General features: G+C 35.4%; 4 protein-coding genes and 1 long non-coding RNA gene across 9 annotated transcripts in view; 4 read left to right on the forward strand and 1 right to left on the reverse strand.

The window, feature by feature from the left end:
* znf1086 (zinc finger protein 1086) overlaps positions 1–19591 on the forward strand; it is an 893143-nt gene that overhangs the window by 322595 nt on the left and 550957 nt on the right. The gene's annotated exons all lie outside the window — the stretch shown is intronic.
* LOC147845045 (uncharacterized) lies at positions 264–13824 on the reverse strand. 4 transcript variants are annotated; one of them, XR_015943169.1, is made up of 7 exons: positions 13492–13658; positions 10140–10700; positions 9252–9413; positions 3653–3712; positions 3273–3299; positions 2588–2720; positions 266–2344 (listed from the first exon to the last, which is right to left on the reverse strand). It is a non-coding gene; the product is annotated as an uncharacterized LOC147845045 (long non-coding RNA). The 4 variants fall into 4 exon arrangements; XR_015483712.2 differs by lacking the exons at positions 2588–2720; positions 3273–3299 and having other exon boundaries at positions 264–2344; XR_015943168.1 differs by lacking the exons at positions 266–2344; positions 2588–2720; positions 3273–3299; positions 3653–3712 and adding exons at positions 8363–8834; positions 13697–13824 and having other exon boundaries at positions 13492–13592.
* On the forward strand, positions 5267–11145 carry LOC148682911 (uncharacterized). Its single transcript, XM_088650917.1, has 4 exons — positions 5267–6849; positions 8473–8905; positions 9270–9479; positions 10168–11145. Exons 1-4 carry the CDS (start codon positions 6761–6763, stop codon positions 10702–10704), a joined length of 1269 nt encoding a protein of 422 aa, XP_088507043.1. The 5' UTR covers positions 5267–6760; the 3' UTR covers positions 10705–11145.
* On the forward strand, positions 16677–18027 carry LOC148682912 (uncharacterized). The gene has a single exon (XM_088650961.1). It carries the CDS (start codon positions 16678–16680, stop codon positions 17512–17514), a length of 837 nt encoding a protein of 278 aa, XP_088507087.1. The 5' UTR covers position 16677; the 3' UTR covers positions 17515–18027.
* On the forward strand, positions 17872–19352 carry LOC148682913 (uncharacterized). Its single transcript, XM_088650980.1, has 7 exons — positions 17872–18032; positions 18095–18141; positions 18249–18431; positions 18623–18678; positions 18791–18835; positions 18908–18955; positions 19054–19352. The coding sequence occupies exons 1-7, from the start codon at positions 17872–17874 to the stop codon at positions 19216–19218; spliced, it is 705 nt and encodes a 234-aa protein (XP_088507106.1). The 3' UTR covers positions 19219–19352.

Genomic DNA, 19591 nt, shown 5'->3' on the forward strand with positions numbered 1-19591 from the left:
GATCGTCAGTCCTGTATTTTTGAATTATATATTGCTTTTGTCTCTCCCTGAATTGATCATCAGTCCTGTATTTTTGAATCATAGAATACTTTTGGCTCTCCCTGAATTGATCATTTGTCCTGTACTTTTGAATTATATAATTCCTTTGTCTCTCCCTGAATTGATCATTTGTCCTGTACTTTTGAATTATATAATTCCTTTGTCTCTTTCTAAATTGTTCATTATTTATGTAATTTAACATTATTTTACTTTGTTTCCTATTTCTGTATTGTTCATCATTCCTGTACTTGCTAATTGCATTACTTTTTTTTCTCTCTCTATTTTCATTAATTTCATAGTTGCTTTTCATAGCTTTTTTGTGCTGCTCTCTGTAAATCATGTTGTTCCAATAGCTGTTTTTCATGGCTTGTTTATGTTTTTGTCTGTATTCACTACTTGTTTTATACACGTAATCCTTACTTGCATTCTGTATTTTTGTATAATTATCTTGTCTCTGAGCCATTATTTTGCGCCTTTTGTTGCAATAAAACTTTCGCCTTTGAGCTTTATTCAGTTTTTTTGGTTTCTCAAATGTCAACGGTGAATGTATTTGATTTGAAGCTGACAAAGCCAACTGACAAGTTGACGAGATGTCATGAGAAAACTCACTTAATACGTTGGGTTTTAATCTGCCCTGATTGTTAGTGAAGGTAGTTACAACATTAATTTTATCTTGATAAGTTGAATGGGACAGTTCATTAGCTACATCATCTTCAGGCTCATGGCACTCCTCTGAGACTTCCGTGTGGACATAATTTCCAGTATTTTCAATGAACGACACAGGTAAAAGATCAAACTGTTCTTGATCACTCAACTGCAAACACCCCTGAAACAACTGAAGTAGTTTCTCTACCATGGCTTTTAAATGAAGAAAGGTCAACATCACGGCTGTGCCTGATTTTTCACCAGTATACATGCCATCTGGTGTTCTACTGTGAGAATCAAAATAGCCAAACCTCCCTGTGCGATCTCTAAAAACAGCAATGCATGAGCCTCCACAGAGCAGCAATGCATCAGTTAAACCACTTTTAAGACACTGCAGTGTATTCTCAAGATTTTGATACTCTCCTAGAGCAGGTGTATCTTTCAGAAAACCAAACCTCTGAGGATGTTTTACAATGTTGTAACATCGGGAGTTTGTCTCAATTGTGCTCGGTAGCTCATCAAAATTTAAAAAATCATGTACAAACTGGCCTTTGTTCTGGAGAGATCGTTTGACACTACTGTAAACTGCATCACCTTTCTGTAAGACACAATCTAGATCAGCACTCTGTAGCTGATTACTTTCATTGTGGACTGCTAGGAACATTAAGGCATTGCACGTACATTGCCGGTTTCTGGAGCTACTGTCGTACCTGACATCACTTTGACAGTGGGATGCTGCAACCGATAGAAAATTATTTTGAGTCTTATTGAATGTTTTTATCTGCTTAATTGTAGATTGTGAATGATGATTTGGAGCCTTCTCAAAAGAAACGCTTGGTATTCCTTCACGTTCAAGCACACGGCACTTTATTGGGACTTCTGAATGCACATCAGTTTCTGTAACTTCAATGAATGACACTGGTAAAAGATCAAATTGTTCTTGATCACTAAACTGGAAGCACCCTTGAAACAAAAGAAGTAGTTTCTCTACCATGTCTTTTAAATGGAAAAACGTCAACATCACGGCTGTCCCTGTTCTTTCACCTGTATACATGCCATCTGGTTTTCTGCAGTGAGAATCAAAGTATCCAAACCTCCCTGAGCGATCTCTGAATACAGCGATACACAATCCTCCACACAGCAGCAATGCATGAGTCGCATCATTTTTAAGACACTGCAGTGTATTCTCAAGATTTTCATACTCATCTAGGGCAGGTGTATCGTTTAGAAGCCCAGATCTTTGAGGATGTTTAAGAATGTCATACTGGTGAACATTTGTCTGCATTGAGTTTGGTAGCTCATCAAAGTTTAAAAAACTATCGACAAACTGGCCTTTGCTCTGGAGCGATTGTTTGACAACAGTGTAAACTGCATCGCCTCTCTGTAAAATCCAGTCTAAATCAAAACTCTTTAGCTCATTGCGTTCATTGTGGACTGCTAGGAACATCAATGAATTGCAAGTACACTGGCGGTTTCTAGAGTAACTACTGTACCTGTCATCGTTTTGGCAGTGGGATGCTGTAACAGACATAACGTATGCATCATTCTTACCTGATACAGAGCTGGCACTGCTACTGGTGCCAAATGAAGCTTCTCGTTTTCTGCGCTGTTTCTGAGATTCACTCCTCTTTCCTTTTTTTGGCATTGTGATGTTTCGAAACTGGCAATTAAGCAAATGCAGATGTGAAAGGATATGAGTACTAAAAATAGAGATATGTACTAGTAGGTAAAAGGTCACAACGAAATGTAAAATATATGATGTATAACAAGATAACAGTAAGAATTACTTATTGTGAAGTTATATCAATCAAAAATGATTGTTGACTCCAAAAGAGTTGATATTCAATGTTGGTGAAATCTGAAAATTAATTTTTCTCTTTTCTTAATCAGTAGTAGTTCTTACCTCAGTTTGATGTTTACTTTGAGCTTTTCACAGGCAATCAACTTTTTTACTGTCAAATAATTTTCAGAATCAAGAGTTTTTCACAGTCAAGAGTTTTTGGTTTCAAAGAGTTTGAGATTTGTTCTGGCTTTTTCTTTTTGAGATGCAATTGCAAGCACGCATTAGCATTTGGGATTTTGCATGTTGGATTGCGTTTTGGGTGGTAATATATTTGGGTCGCAGGCAAGCAAAGCAGCAAGCAGTGCAGCAGCGTTTTGGGTTTTTGGCAGCCAGCAAGTTTTTGGTTTTCGGAAGAGAAAGAATGGAATGAGCAAGAGGTGGAGATTGAAGCAATACAAAGTTTTGAGTGAAAAATGATTATAAAGGTATAGATAGGACAGGACAGTAAAGGACAGTAAAGGACACAACCACACCAAGACACACACACACACACACACACACACACACAAATAGTTAATAACATTCTTTATACACGGTTGCATTTGATTTACAAAATGATCAGCTAAACGTGAAATATGTTAACAGCTAATTACTAAATAATACTAATAATAATAATATATAATAACAATAATAATATATAATGTCAATAATTTCAAAACAATTACTTATTGAATTAAGGGAGGAAAATTGATACTAAATAAATAAATAAAAGTCATTAAGTAGATGGTTGAAAAATGGTTCTTACATAGACAGTAATAAAGATGTCCAACTGCTGTAATAAAAGTGACAATTTTGTTTACACAATCTGATACATTAAGTCTTCGAGACATTGGTGTTACTTAGCATTACATGTTTATATGGACTGTAAATGGTAGATAATTATGATGGCAATGTCTATGTAGAACTTACAGTACATGTACAATAAATTAAAATTTAAACAGATAATGTGTAACATGTAAAATGATACTTGCAAAGAAGGCCAATGCAGCCACAATCCCATGAAAAACATTTATTAAATCAAAGAAATATCTAAGACGATTCAGAATTTTCACATTTAATAGTCAGAAAAATTAAACAAATTAGTTGTAAATCACTACTAATGAGGTGAAAATGAACATTAATTACCTTAAGAAAGGTACTGGTGATCACTCTTCAGCTGGAAGAAGTGGTAGAGGACAACACAATCTAAAAGATGAGTAAAAAATAAGTAGATCAATAAATAAACAAATACAAACCTTGACAGTTACTGCCAAAACATTTAGTTAAAAGATAACTTGGAGCAGAGGGTGCAATGATCTGGTATACAAAGATATAGACATGGCACATTTATAGACAAGCAATGAAAAGAAAATAAAGAAATCATTATTATAGTTCACTGATATTAGTTTAAAGTTACAATATTATTATTCATGATTTTGCATAGAAAATTCTCTCTTGTTAAATTTGTACCACATCCACCTTGACAACAATTAGGTAACCAGTCACAGCTACACGTGATGAAGTCATTATGGCATTTGTGCTGTGAACATGATTATTTTGCTGGTTTATTATTTTATTTTTGGTCTCATTTCATCAGTAGTCAGAAAAAAAAAATCTTTGAAATAATTGTACAGTAAGCTTTAAAATACCCTTGGTCTGTCTCAGACTTAGTTGAATTCAGTTTTTTATAGTTTAATAAAACACTTCTGTAAATTATTCATTTAGATTCTTTTCAGCTTAGTCCCTTTATTAACCAGGGGTCGCCACAGCAGAAGGAACCGCCGACTTATCCAGCATTTATTTTAAGCAGGGGATGCCCTTTCAGCTGCAACTCATCACTGGGAAATATCCATGCACACCCATTCACACACACTAAACACACACACACACACACACACACACACACACACACACACACACACACACACACACACACACACACACAAACACACACACTACAGACTTTACCTATACCACATGTCTTTGGTCTGTGGGGGAAACCGGAGCACCCGGAGGAAACCCACGGCAACACGGGGAGAACATGCAAACTCCACACAGAAATGCCAACTGACCCAGCCGAGGCTCAAACCAGCGACCTTCTTGCTGTGAGGTGATCGTGCTACCCACTGCGTCACTTTAAATTATTGTTGCATCCATTTCATATTTACTCGTATATATCATAGAATGTGAGATTACTTTAAATAAACAGATTAGCTAATAATGTTTTGTAATTACATTTAATGTCTCTTTTCAATTAAATTATATTTACTTGATGCAAAATGTGTTTGTTTCAAGCAGGAAAAAAATTCTTGATCACCACCTCTGCCTTATTTTGAGCCAGGAATAAATTGTATTGTTATTGTTAATATATAATGTCGAACCATTAGAATATTAAGTATACATAGACAGGAAGTTATTGTATATCTGGCAATACATTTGTCATGCCAAAAACAAAACAAAACAATGATTGAATTGAAAAGGGAAAAACGTGGAGAAAAGGGAGACGTGCCAAATAATACACAGGGATGGATGAATATGTGTCTATTAAGATAAATATGTAAAGTTCCATTATTTGTCTGTCTGTTAAGCAGCACTTTAACTACTTTTGTGGTTTATGTGCTGCTTTCCTAAGGTTACATTAGGCTAAATTCTTATCACAGAATGAGAAATAAAATGTACAAAATGAGAATACTATGAAAATGCTTTTACTACATCTTATATAACGGGTTAAGTTTTTACTGTCATCTGTTTGCGTTGCTTAGCAACGCTAGTAAACAAAGGAAAGACGACGTGCATGTAAATATCTACGTGCGATCCGCTAGGCCACGGATTCTCAATCCTGTTCTTGGAGATCTACCTTCCTGCAGATTTCAGTTGGTACCCATATCAAACACACCTGAACTAATTAATTAGGACCTGCACACCACTTGATAATTACAGGCAGATGTGTTTGATATGGGTACCAACTGAAATCTGCAGGAAGGTAGATCTCCAGGAACAGGATTGAGCACCCCTGCGCTAGGCCAAAGGCCTTTATGTATGGCGCCCTCTGGTTTCCCGTATGAATGAAATGGGCATGAAGCTCTAAGTTCATCGCCTCAGTATGGGTAAAAATGGTAAAATATCAAGACATGAGAATCCATCAATATTTCATCAAATCTGGAGACTAACAGAAAAAATGCATACTTTTGGGATAAAAGTCAAGAGTTTATTTAGTGACAAACGACTGCATTTCTTTATAAAGCATATAACGTTAAGGGGTCAAACGTTACACACTGAATTAATACTGTTTACATGGCAAAATAACGAACAGGAGGTATAAAATGCGAGTAAATTAGACTGAGGACAAAATTCGTCACACACCATCCGGTATAGTTCCCTCACAAGACTAATTTAATAGTAATGCTTAATAACGATTTATTCGTTTCTCAAAAACATATAGTTCATAATATATCTGTTTGAATATAGCCAATTTAAGCACTCGTACTCATTTTTTTAACATTTAATTGAAAATTTACCTCAGAAATCGTTCCTAATGCGAGACCCAATGTGCGGACCATCGGACCGGATGATTAAGGACAGGTTATGGAAAATCCCAGCGGTCTCATTGGCCAGCTCTTATGTTTACGTTAATATTTGTTTACCTTTTTTTTTTTTTTTTTTTAAAGAAATACCAAGGTATTTCGCAAACTTATCTTGCTTATATCTAAAAAATATTAGTACAAAATAAGGTACAATACATAATTATAAATATAAAAGATATCAACTAAAATTATAAGTATTGTTACTGATAAAACTCAAAACAAAATCGTAATAATTGTTTTGATAAGCATACAATCGTCTTTTAACACTCTAGTGACCAACGTAAAACATTACTCATTTAATAAGAGAATACATCAGTGTGATATTTTAATGAATTATGACCTCAGAAATGTTTCAATGTACTACATATAATGAATTTTAAATAACAATTAACATTACATGAATAAAATAAAAAATAAAAAAAGACATGGATATCATTTGATAAAAGGTTTCCATCTGACGTCATGTCCCTTGGTGATGGATGCCTCGCTTCTGATTGGATGCGCCTCACTGTCAATCCACATGGACATCCATCTGACGTCATGTACCTTGGTGATGGATGTCTCGCTTCCGATTGGATGCGCCACATTGTCAATCAACATTTATTATATGAATAAAAATAATAAACAAAAATGCATGAACATCATTCGATAAAGGTTTCCATCTGACGTCATGAGCCTTGGTGATGGATGTCTCGCTTCTGACTGGATACACATCACTGTCAATTCTTTCAGTTGTACAACAGACAGCATACTTCTGAGGTGAGAGCTTTTTAATTCTTAATTAGCTTTTATATGATTATGATTACAGTATAATTAAATTATGATATTATACTATAAATTCTACAGATGCCTTTATAAAATAACATGGTTTTGGGTTTTTGTAAATACCTCAGATAACACTTCTGTCCAGTCAAATCTTGTCAGAATACAGCTGGATGCGTAACGTTAAGTTTAATAATTATAGTATGATCATTTATACGCCGGGAATGGGGTTTTTAGTGTTTGAGGCAATTTTATCTAAATTAGTTTTTTTACTTTATTCTTATTTTAATTTTAAAAAGTTAATGTGACTGAAATAAATAAGAAATTACCACTTCTTCAATAAAAATGCTGTGAAAAACCCTGCTAACTGTTACAGACTAGTCGTATAATTAAATAATACTCAATATTTGATTCAGCAGTGTTTGTGTTTAACTTTTTACTTCAAATAATGTTCATGTGACTTAATATATATCCAGGAAGGTATAATAAATAATTTGATGGGTATTTTGAGCTGAAACTTTAGACACATTCTGAAGACACAAAAGACTTATCTTAAATCTTGAAAGCAGGCTGATGTTCACAGTGAACCCTTTACAAACTTCTTGTGTAATAATAAAATAAAAATAAAAAAAAAAAACTTTAGAAAAATGCTCTATATAAATAAAACATTGTGTAATACTATATGCCCAATTTATAATAAAATATAAAAAAAATAACAGTGGCTTATATTTAACAGTGCTCTGAGTATGTGCACAGGTTAATACTCCTAAGAATAAATGCATTATTTATTACTGGATTTTCAATGAATTGTATACTACACTGCAGACCTCGATGAAATCCCATACCAAGAATATCAAAATCTAAAGAAATAAATAGAAATCTGTAAACTATAATAGTTTTTCTGACAGGATTTGATCTGATAGGAAGTGTTTTTTCCAGGTATTTTATCCTCATTTTAACAATTACATCATTATAAACTATATTGTCAGAAGCAGGACTTATAGTGTGACAAGTTTCATAAAACAGTGCATCGATGGTATTCTGTAAAAATGTGTCAATTTATAATTATCCAATTGTTATTTCTGATATGCCAATATGATTATAGTTATACAGTACTATGCATGGGCAGACTGAGACAATGTTAGGTCAGGACATTCCACACCCACCTAGGGCATGATTTGGTAAAATTAACTATTACTGGTGACAAGTTTGGTAAATTATTGGTTTTAAAGAGTTTGACTCTTCATTGTATGCCAATTATTTTTCTATTGTCTTTATGCTTGAGATGTTAGGAAGGTATTGATTTGGGCCTAGATTGTTAGACTTTGGCCATGCAAAATAGTTAATAATCTTTAAAAGCATAAATACCCCCCTCACAAAAAAAAAAAAAAAAAAAAATGTATTCCCCCCTTATATGCTTACAAATCTTTGAGTTTCTCTCTTCTATAAAACACAATATATGATATATTGAAGGAGGATGTAGCACAACATTCCAGTCAAGACAAACAGATTTAGATTAATTGATATGTTTAATTGATGAATTGGGTTAAAAAGAAATTATAATTTATTCTACATAATATTTACAACTAATACAAAGTAACCTTTTTTTCTCATTCTTAGGATGGCAACACCGTACAGCCGCCCACCACCACTGCACATCACCTGTGTTAAAGTGCACAGTAGCCAAAAGGCTGTGACCTTTATTAAACATGAAAACAAAATAATTGTTGACACCTACAAAGTCACATCTTTATGTGCCCTTACGGATGGTGATGAAGTTTATCTGTCCATAAAAAACGGCAGTGACCCTGAATTTGAAGAGGGACACTCATATATTGTAAAAAATGTAACCATCTCAAACAAATATGGCCGCCGATGTTTATTTGTAAATAAAGGCACCATCAAATTTAGGACGGCTCCGCTAGCCATAAGTGAGGAGGCTAAAAGAGCTGCAAGGGAGGCCCTCTGTCCTCCTTCACGACCTATAACAGGAGAGGAAGAGGATATCTTCAGTGAAACTGGGTACCTGAGTCTACGGGGGCAGTTAGAAAAAGTAAGTGAATTCATTCATTCATTCATTTTCTTTTCGGCTTAGTCCCTTTATTAATTTGGGGGTCGCTACAGCAGAATGAACCGCTATCCAGCATTTGTTTTACGCAGCAGATGCCCTTCCAGCTGCCAGCCATCTCTGGAAAACATCCACTCGTACACATATACACTCATTCACAACAGACAATTTACTCTACCCAATTCAGCTGTACCGCATGTCTTTAGACAGGCGATTTCTGCTAATGTTGACATTTCAAATCACCAAAACATACAGTCCGACTCAATGACAGTAAACTCTTGTGTCAGGATTAAGAAAAAAAATAAATAAATAAAAACACTATAGTACTTACCTTTTTGTCATTTTCCAGGTTGAAGTGCCCAGAATGACTCGCACTCACATACCGATCCTGGACCTGCGGTTGAAATGTGGCTCCGTAGTACACGATGTCTCACTGTGGCGGGAAGAAGCACTTAACGAGCTCTATGTCGGGGACATCATTGAGCTCAGTCACCTGAAAGTAAACGGAAGACCAGATGGAAGAGCAAAATTCGACTCTTCTAATCACACAACTTTTAAGGTACACATTATATGCTGCACATCTGTAATCCACACACATTTAAAAGTGTTAACCTTCAAGAGACATTAAAAATTTAGAAATGAAATGACATTGTTGCCTTAATAACGATTTTAGTAGTGTCAGATGAACAGTGGATAAAACATTACAGGAGGCTGTTTGATTCAAATAACACGAAGAGTACAAATTAAACTTTTCCTTAGGTTTTTTTTTTCTGTTGTTCACATTACATAACTTATTGGAAAATGTATACGAAAAAAAAAATTTTCTACCAAAATGTAGTTCATCTGATGAATCTGAAAACACTTATTTGCAATTAGTATATAGTATTGCACTTTTGAATAGTTTCTATAAAATACTGTATGTGCAAATCAATATGGGATTTAACTTGATAAACTAGCTCATTTGCATTAAAGGCACAAGCAACAAAACAGCTATAATATCATTACAGCTCAAATTTCATATATAGAGAAAGGTATCATAAATAATCTGATGGGTATTTTGAGCCAACATTTTACACAAATATTCTGGAGACACAAAAACTTATCTTAAACCTTGAAAAAAACTGATAAAATAGGCGCCCTTTATGATTTAAAAAAAGAACTTAATCCACAGAAAATATGGTTACTTTTATCAAATGCAAGTTGAATCTTTTCTACTAACCTTTTCTACATTTTTTTTTGTTTTTCAGCTTATTGATAGGGATATCCAGGAGGCAGTTCTTGAGATCGTTGGAGTGTCAGAGATGCACGACAAGCTCATCCTCCTGGATAGCCATATGGATGAGTACATAGTGCCTGTACATTTCTATGCAGGCACTATTGAGGAGCTGGCAAACCAGCTCCCACTTCAATTAAAACTCAGGCACATCTGTGGAAGCGTCCTCCACGTGGAACCTGCCAGTGTGAAACAGGTCCCTCCAGATGTACCTCGTGGAGGATCTGCTGGTGTGGAACAGGTCCCTCCTGACGTACCTTGTGGAGGATCTGCTGGTGTGGAACAGGTCCCTCCTGAAGTACCTTGTGAAGGATCTGCTGGTGTGGATCAGGTCCCTCCAGACGTTCCTAGTGGAGGATCTGCCAGTGTGGATCAAGTCCCTCCATATGTTCCCAGTGGAGGATCTGCTGATGCGGATCAGGGCCCTCCAGATGTTCACAGTGGAGGATCTGCTGACCCCAATCAGGTCCATCCAGAAGACACTCAGGACTCAATGGACTGCCTTTTCTAGGGTTTGTGAGGAAAGGTTCAAGGGGTGTTCATAAAATTCTCACCTTTTTAATCGTGACATGTATAATGAATAAAACTTTTTTTTGCATGCTTATCACAACTGTCGTTAGGTGTCACAAAGCAAAAAATAGGTTACGATGCATTTATGTCATGTAGTTATGAACGCGTTACCATGTCACATTATGTAATTTTAGCATTTAAAATGACATAACTGTGCTAATGACAGTTGTCATAAGCATGCATAAACTCTCATATACATATCGTGTCATGATTCTAATGTTTTCATGACAGTCTAATGAACAACCCTCAAGTTTCCAGTTTGCTTAATTTTCTCAATTAGGCTACAGTCATTTAAATTTGTTCTTTACAGTTCTGTGTTTTACCTTTGTTCTTTACGGTTTCTATTTTACATTAGGCTAGTTGAATTAAATATTTGAAACAATCTATGTGTATTTCGGTTTTGTTAACTAACACAATTATACAATTGTAATTAATAAAAATGAAATGTGTGTAAATTGTGTTTATTTACCAATATAATTCTGCATTACATAGTAAGTCTAATCATTTCACACCATTAACTATCATAAAACTTTTTGAACTATATCAAACTTTTAAATCAGACTGTCAAGTCAACCTTTTAAGTTTTAATAATAATTATGTTATTTCAATTATTTATGGCTTCACCATTATCCATTTGCCAAATTCTCATCACCCACCTCCATCACGGCATACAGGGAACAGTAAGTGTGAATTCTTTCAAGCTTTATTACAGTGAAGGTACATGCTACAAAACATTACGTTATGTCAAACTGTGTTACAGTGCTGTAATTACGCACTTATTTTTTTTTTACATGCCAAGTTCATAGAGGGACATGTATTGAAAGAAGTGAAAGGAATCAGTGTTCCTTGGTAGTGATTCTATAGTGTTTGTTGTTCCTGGGCAGTACTCGGCTCCCTGCACCCAATCATAAAACAAATTGTCTCATGGAAATCTGTAAAGTTCAGAGAAGGTGTAGTTTTATTTCAAAAATTAGGTACCCTTAACAGTTTTTGTAATACTTTTCTTATAATAATCTAACTTCTCTAAATTTTATTTGATGTTAATTTAAGCCAATTTTTAAATCTGAGGTTTTAATCATTTCCATTATACATCTGTTCACACATTGATCGAGGGTATATGCCGAGCTATTGTTTCTTCCCATATTGATAAACTACCGGTGAACAGTTATTGTGCCTTTTTCAATTTTATAGTGTTCCTTTTAAAGAATTGATGCTGTAATGTAATTAAAATGAGAGAGAGAGAAATACAGTTTCTGATATGGGGAAAAAAAAACATAATTGGGATTATTTTGGTCATAGTTGTAATCGCGATTTACTTAAAACGATTATCAGTTGAAGTGAAAATTATTCGCCCTTCTGTGGAATTTTTTATATATAAATATTTTTCAAATTATGTTTAACGGAGGAATTTTTTTACAGTATTTCCTATAATATTTTTTCATCTGGAGAAAAGGCTTATTTGTTTGGTTTCGGCTAGAATAAAAGCAGGATTAAATATTTTAAAAAATATATTTTAATAGCTCAATATTATTAGCCCCTTTAAGCAATATATATTTTTGATTGTCTGCAGAAGAAACTTCTGTTAAACAATGACTTGCCTAATTACACTAATTAAGCATTTGAATGTCACTTTCAGCTGAATACTAGTATCTTAAAAATATCTAGTAAAATATGACGTATTGTCATCATAGCAAAGATAAAATAAAATCAGTTATTAGAAATGAGTTATTAAATTTTTTATGTTTAAACTGTGCTTTAGGCATCTTCACTGTAAGAAATGCTTTTTTGCTAAAAAAAAAATCCTTCAGTCAAGAGCAGCGGGCAGAGATTTTCTCCATTTGTTGTTTTATTAACAATAATGAAAAAGTCTCTTTGAGAATAGTGCGGCTCTGGTATGGTTTCTCTTTCACATGTCTTACACATATATATACTCAGCTATACATGATACTCAAGTTGTTTGTTTATTACACAAACGAGGGTTAATATGAATCATAACTAAACTTCACGTTCTGGCACAAACGTGCATGTATTTGACCATTAAAGCACTCACGTTAAGAGGTGTTTGCGCTCTGCATGTGTCCGAGAGGCGCGCGCGCACACACCCAACAGCACGTGCTCTTTCAGCGCGCTGTCTCTTTAAGAATAGTGCGGCTCTGATATGGTTTCTCTTTCACATGTCTTATACATATTTACTCAAATATACATGATAATCAACTTATTTATTACACAAACGAGGGTTATTATGAATAATCACTAAACTCCGCGTTCTGGCACAAATGTGCATGTATTTGACCATTAAAGCACTCACATTAAGATGGCTCCGAGGCTCGCACACACCCAACAGCACGTGCTCTTACGCGCTGTTAAAAATATGAAGGATTCGAACGTACATCAATGCATGATGCGCATCCTGTGTTGCAAAAATTACAGCACATGGTTTAAGTCGTTTTCACGTGGAACTGAGCTTTGCAGAGCAACAAATGTGTACAGCTTTAAACGGGGCGGTATATGATGCAATAATCGTTTATCTGGATTAATGGTTTTTTATAATCATTACAAGTAAAAAACTAAATCGAATTTTCGATAAATTGCACAGACCTACTGAGAATTGTATACATTCTATAAATCAGCCACAATGCTGAAAAACACAGCTGAGAAGGGGTGGCCCTTTACAATAAAAAGATAGGCATATTGTCACACACGTGCACACACAGACATATACACTTACACGCTTGGTGGTGGGCGATTGGTCCAGATTCACGGTGGCACTCCAGATTGACCATTAGGTCAACGTGAAATGTCCTGGTGCTGTCTATGGCAAGTCCGCCCCTGGTCATAATGAAAGAGAAGCTCACTCAGCATCAGATGGTTATTAACCTATTTAGCAGACGCGCCAAAGATAGTCACGTGTCACGCGCCAAATATGGTCTCACCTGTTTCAGCCTTGGTTTCAACCAGGTCCGGTTGTGACGTCATAGGGGCGGGTACATTTACTCTTCTCCACTAAAGCCTTCACCTCTTTTGGTGTTCAAACCAAGCTAAGATAGGCGCTGTTTTTCACATGGCAGGTTTTAATGTTCTTCATACATTTTCAGAGATTGAGTTGATCGTATGAGGCGCCATGTAGGATTTAAATCAAACTGTACCTATCAACACATAAAACACCTGTATATGCACCTATACATTACTCGCATATCAACCTATGTTCAAAACAACATTTATGAAACTTACATATATACATATAAACTTGATGCATGCATACACCCACATCAAAACACACACATACATTATTCCAGTTTGCTTAATATATTTTAATTAAAGTGGAATTCAATGTACAAAATAATGTAAATTTGAGTGTTTCACTTCCCTGTTAAGCTACATAAAAACATAACTACTTAACTACTTTAAATATTTAAGCTACTTAAAGCTACCTTTAATATTCAACTTTCTTAAAACTTAAAATGACTTTTAAACTTTAACAACCTAAAATATGAATTACTTAAAAATACTTTTACATTCAAAACTACTTTTATACTTTAAGTTACTTAAAACTTAGAATTACTTTAAACTTTCAGTCTAAGCTTCACAAGCCAGCCTCAAAGTTTGTTCTCAAACTTTAAGAATCTAGTTCCTTTTTGAAATTCTCAAGTTTCTCCTCCATTTGTTTTTGAAATTCATTTAGTTGTTTCTTGTCAAAAGTTTGATTCATTTCAATCTTATGATTTTCAAAATTTTCAGATAGTAACTTCGTTTCTTTCTTTGTAAAGTCAATAATCAGGAGCATTAGATTCATCGAACAATGGTTGAGAATTTCACACCATTTTTTACAGAATTCAACATCATCTCGTCCTATCGTTGGTTCTTTCTGGATTCACAGTCCTCGTGGTATTCAACAATTTCTGTATTACTCACTTAATGTTTGGGCGTGTAGCTCCATTCTGACTTCTTTTTGTCGGAATGCCAACAGTCTTTGTTCCATTAGTTCTAGCTTTTCTTTAGTTGAAATCGTGGACTTAAGTACTTGGCCAGGGAGTAAAATCTTTTCCGCATCATCCGTACTGAATGTGAATGTAGCAGCTTTTTCTTCTGTCATTTTGCTGATCTCTTCGAAAGACATCTTGTTGAACGCTGGCAGCAGGTGTTTGATGAATCACGTGTGTAGAGTTACTGAAGTTTGTAATGTGCGCTTGCATTTTTTTTTTAGTTACTTCTTTGGTTTGGTGCGTTAATCTTATCGTTGCTATTATTCAAAAGAAGGTAATGATTCGCACTTAATTGCTTCGTACTGTTTTTATTTTTACTTTTTCTTACATTTTACAGGTGATAACGGACAAACAGACGTTTCGGCACAAAGCCTTCCTCAGTGTGTGACATGATTCTCTAACTCAACCCTTTTATCCCATAGTCAATCACAATGTGCAATTAGTTAGACCGTCACTCTCATTTCATTATCCATGTAAATTGTTAAAAAAATATGATGATAATTGATATGCTGTTTTCTTATGTAGTAATGGTTTTTGAATGTAGGTTTTTTCGTATGTTTCATAAATTGTTTTTGAATATGAGGGTAAATGTTTCTGTATAAATGGTTATATGGGTAGAGGTGAAGGTAAGACTTGTGATTTTTAATCTTTGGGTAATTGTCAAATGTAGAAAACTTTTAATGTCAACTGTTAGAATTTTATTGTATTGATGTACACCTGATTAATGATAATAGTTGATGCACTTTATCTCTGTAGAGTGAGGTCGGAAATGGGAAGATTGTTTTTTTGTTATTGCTGTGAAGATTTAAGTTATTGTGTGATTAATGGATAATGAAATGAGAGTGACGGTCTAAATAATTGCACATTGTGATTGACTATGGGATAAAAGGGTGGAGTTAGAGAATTATGCCACACACTGAGGAAGACTTTGTGCCGAAACGTCTGTTTGTCCGTTATCACCCGTACAATGTAAGAAAAAGTAAAAATAAAAACAGTATGAAGCAATTGAGTGTGAATCATTACCTTCTTTTGAATAATAGCAACGATAAGATTAACGCACCAAACCAAAATGTAACTAAAAAAACACACAAGCGCGCAGGACAAACTTCAGTAACTCTAAACATGTATTTCCATTTAAAGCCACAGGCACAAAAAGAGCTTGGTTTTCCTCTGACCTCTAAATTAAATATTCTACAAGGTGTATGATCTGATTTTGAGCTGAAACCTCAGACACATTCTGGGAACACCAAAGACTTATTTTACATCTTGTAAAAAATGGGTAATTGTAGGAACCTTTTAAAGGAATGGTTGATGTAGAAATGAAAATAGCCTCACCATTTACTCTTCCTTGTGTGGTTTTAAACCTTTATGAGTTTCTTAATCCTGTTGAACACAAAAGAAGATATTAAAAAAAAGAAAAAAAAAAACACTGGCTTACTGTGTTCCACAATAAAGGATATGTTTAAAACTACCTACCTAGGTCCCGACTCTCTGTGGTCGTTAAAAATCCCTGGATGTTCTTCGAAAAAAGAGTAGGGGTTTAACCCCGGCATCCTGGCCAAATCTGCCCACTGGCCTTTGTCCATCATGGCCTCCTAACCATCCCCATATTTAATTGGCTGCATCACTGTCTCCTCTCCACCAATCAGCTGGTGTGTGGTGTGCGGTCTGGCGCAAAATGGCTGCCGTCGCGTCATCCAGGTGGATGCTGCACACTGGTGGTGGATGAGGAGATTCCCCCCACTGTGTAAAGCGCTTTGAGTGCCCAGAAAAGCGCTATATAAATGTAAGGAATTATTATTATTAATTATTACCTTAATGAAGAGTAAATGGTAAGGTTATTTTCATTTGTGGGTGAAACATCCATTTCCTGCTTATCGCTTTGAGCCTTCATACTAAAGTTCACTTTTTTTTTTTTTTTTATAGATCTGATGGTGCTGAAAGAAGAGACTCATGGACAGAATGAAATAGATGAGAAACAGCAGTTTCAGATACCCCAAGAAATAATGACTGATGAAAAATCCACACTGACTAAAAAGACTTCATCACACGGAAGACCTCGGAAATCCAAGTCTGGGTGTAATTTCAGCTGTAAACAGTGTAGAAACAGTTTCAGTCAGAAGTCAAAGCTTGATGTTCACATGAGAGTTCACACTAGGAAGCAACCTTACACCTGCGAACAGTGTGGAAAGAGTTTTAGTCAAAAACAAAGCTTTAATACTCACATGAGAATTCACACTGGAGAGAAGCCTTTCAGCTGTAAGCAGTGTGGAAAGAGTTTCTGTCAAAAGCCAAACCTTGATGTTCACATGAGAGTTCACACAAGGGAGAAACCTTACACCTGCGAACAGTGTGGAAAGAGTTTTGGTCAAAAACAAGACCTTTACATCCACATGAGGATTCACACTGGAGAGAAACCTTACACATGCACAGAGTGTGGTAAAAGTTTCCCACATATAAGCACACTCAAACACCACATGAGGATTCACACTGGAGAGAAGCCGTTTACATGTGCTCAGTGTGGAAAGAGCTTCACAACCAAAACTAGCCTCAAGAACCACATGAATGGTCACACTGGAACCATAGTGTTCACATGTGATCAGTGTGGAAAGAGTCTCACACGCAAAGACACCATTAAGAAACACATGAAGATTCACTCAAGAGAGGATCGTTTTAGATGCAGTGAATGTGGAAAGGGCTTTAAAAGTAAAAGAAGCCTCAACACTCACATAAAGATTCACAATGGAGAGCAGAATCCTCAACATTGAGGCCTTGTCCACACAAACACAGGTATATTCAAAACGGCAGCTTTTTCACGTAGTTTGGCTGTTCATTCAAGTGAAGTTTATTTATAAACTACTTTCGAGAGGATCACATGCTTATGATTATCCACAGCTGGGGTCCGTTCTTCGTACGTCGCTAATTACATCCGAGATCAAAATACACATCCAAGATGATATAATCCTGCTAATCATTATCTGGCTAATTAGGTTCTTCGAACACACCGGTTGTTTCTGATTAGTATGGCTGGATTGAATGATCTGAGATTGTTGCGCGTTCATGCGCGGGTTTAAAAGGCACTATGTATCGATGGTAGAAACAATGATTAACAACATCGTTAAGGAATGGCAAAAGAGCGTGCGACTTTTTTCACACAAGCGGAGCAAGAGCTCCTCATTGAGGGTTATGGTGAATTTCAGCATTTAATAAAAACCTCTGGGAATACATCAAAAGCGGCGAAAACCAGAAGAGAGGGCTGGGAAAAAGTTGCAGAAAAATTGAATGCGTAAGTAATGTATGTGCTAGAGGTTAATACTCTTACAATAATTTGTGATAATGACCCATAAGAACATGGGAGCAAGTAAAGGTAAAATACAAGAACATTCTACAAAATGGTAAATACATTTTAAAATATAAAGTACGTTTCTTTATTGTGTGTGTGATCATTTGCACATAGAAATAAAGTGAATAATGAGGTGTTTTTTTTTTTTTTTCCCATCAGCTACTAGGAAAAGGTGTGAACAAAAAAAAACGGGTGGTGGTCCTGCACCTCCACCTCATACCCCGGCAGAAGAGCTTGCCCTTGGTTTTAATGCAAACAGGCCAATTGTTCAGGGCATACCAGGGGGCAGCTCTTCCCTAGAGCCACAGCCAGGGACCAGTAAGGGCACCACAGTCATCACTGGTAAATAGGATTTGAATTATGTTTCTACATTGCAGTTTTTAATCTAAATGTCATGTATACAAATTTTAAAATGGTATATTAAATAGTTTTGTATTGCCGTAAAGAAAGATGGCTAAACTTGTTTGTATAGTTGTTAGATTTATGTTCTCGTGTAGCTCATTATGCTGTATTTCTTTATTTTATCTGTGAAGTTTCTAATGATACACCTACACTTGTATCAATTCCATTTGAAGTTGTGGCAGAAGTGGTAAGTGGACTGATGCTAGGCTACATTTATTTTAACAATCTTTCAATCAGTAGTTAAGACTCATGCCAACCACTTCATGCATATATTTATATATTTTTCCCTTAATGCACAGAACAGTGAGGAGACTCTTTCAGATGAGTGTTTTGAGGAGTTGACAGTAAGTGCATAATCAAACAATGTCTCCAATCATAGTGTGTATGTGTAATTACTTTATTTTTTTTCTCTGCAGGAGTCCATGCCTTCTAAGAGGCCTTTTGACCGGCACAGTGATAAAGAGGTAGATTGTACAGCAGTTTTGATTTAAAAAAAAAAAAAATTAATAAAAAATAATAATTTAACTGTATGTTTTTAATTTTAACTCTCAAAATGGCACAGGGTGACATTCGTTCTCTATATAAGAGGAGCCTCCAACATAAAGTGGAGTATTTAGAGCTTAAAAAACAAAAACTACAAGGAGAAATCGAGCTGCAGCAACTAATGAAAACAAAAATGGAGCTAGAAATACAATTGTTGCAAAAAGAACTTCAGAGTAAGTACTAAAACAACATTTTCACACTGGGCCACTACTGTTGACCTTGCATAATTTTTCCTCTCTTTGCAGGCAAAAGATGACGTGTGTGTGTGTGTGTGTGTGTGTGTGTGTTATAAAAAAATTTAATAAATGGTACTAAACATTATCGGGTGCGTTTTATTTTTTGTCTTCGTAATTTTAATACAATTTCATCAAAAATGATGTGCCACAATCCTGTCGCGTGCAGCTCTGCCACTGGGTTGGTCCAAATGCACTGGCTGAAGGTCATTATTATGCTGCACTGGCACCACATGGATTCTCTCCCTTCTAATGGTAGCAATATTGTGCAAGACTGTACATGCAACAATAATATCACATGCCCGGTCAGGTGCAACTCGCAGA

This window comes from Danio rerio, chromosome 4 (genome assembly GCF_052040795.2).
Source record: "Danio rerio strain M-AB ecotype USA chromosome 4, GRCz13ab, whole genome shotgun sequence".
In the NCBI taxonomy this organism is placed as follows: Eukaryota; Metazoa; Chordata; class Actinopteri; order Cypriniformes; family Danionidae; genus Danio; species Danio rerio.

Coding starts and splice junctions, on each gene's coding strand:
- LOC148682911 (XM_088650917.1), top strand. CDS start 6,761: ATGAGCCTTGGTGATGGATGTCTCGCTTCTGACTGGATACACATCACT. Junction 6,850..8,472: donor ACAGACAGCATACTTCTGAG/GTGAGAGCTTTT, acceptor TCTCATTCTTAG/GATGGCAACACCGTACAGCC. Junction 8,906..9,269: donor TACGGGGGCAGTTAGAAAAA/GTAAGTGAATTC, acceptor GTCATTTTCCAG/GTTGAAGTGCCCAGAATGAC.
- LOC148682913 (XM_088650980.1), top strand. CDS start 17,872: ATGGCAAAAGAGCGTGCGACTTTTTTCACACAAGCGGAGCAAGAGCTC. Junction 18,033..18,094: donor GTTGCAGAAAAATTGAATGC/GTAAGTAATGTA, acceptor ATGACCCATAAG/AACATGGGAGCAAGTAAAGG. Junction 18,142..18,248: donor CAAGAACATTCTACAAAATG/GTAAATACATTT, acceptor TTTTCCCATCAG/CTACTAGGAAAAGGTGTGAA.
- LOC148682912 (XM_088650961.1), top strand. CDS start 16,678: ATGGTGCTGAAAGAAGAGACTCATGGACAGAATGAAATAGATGAGAAA.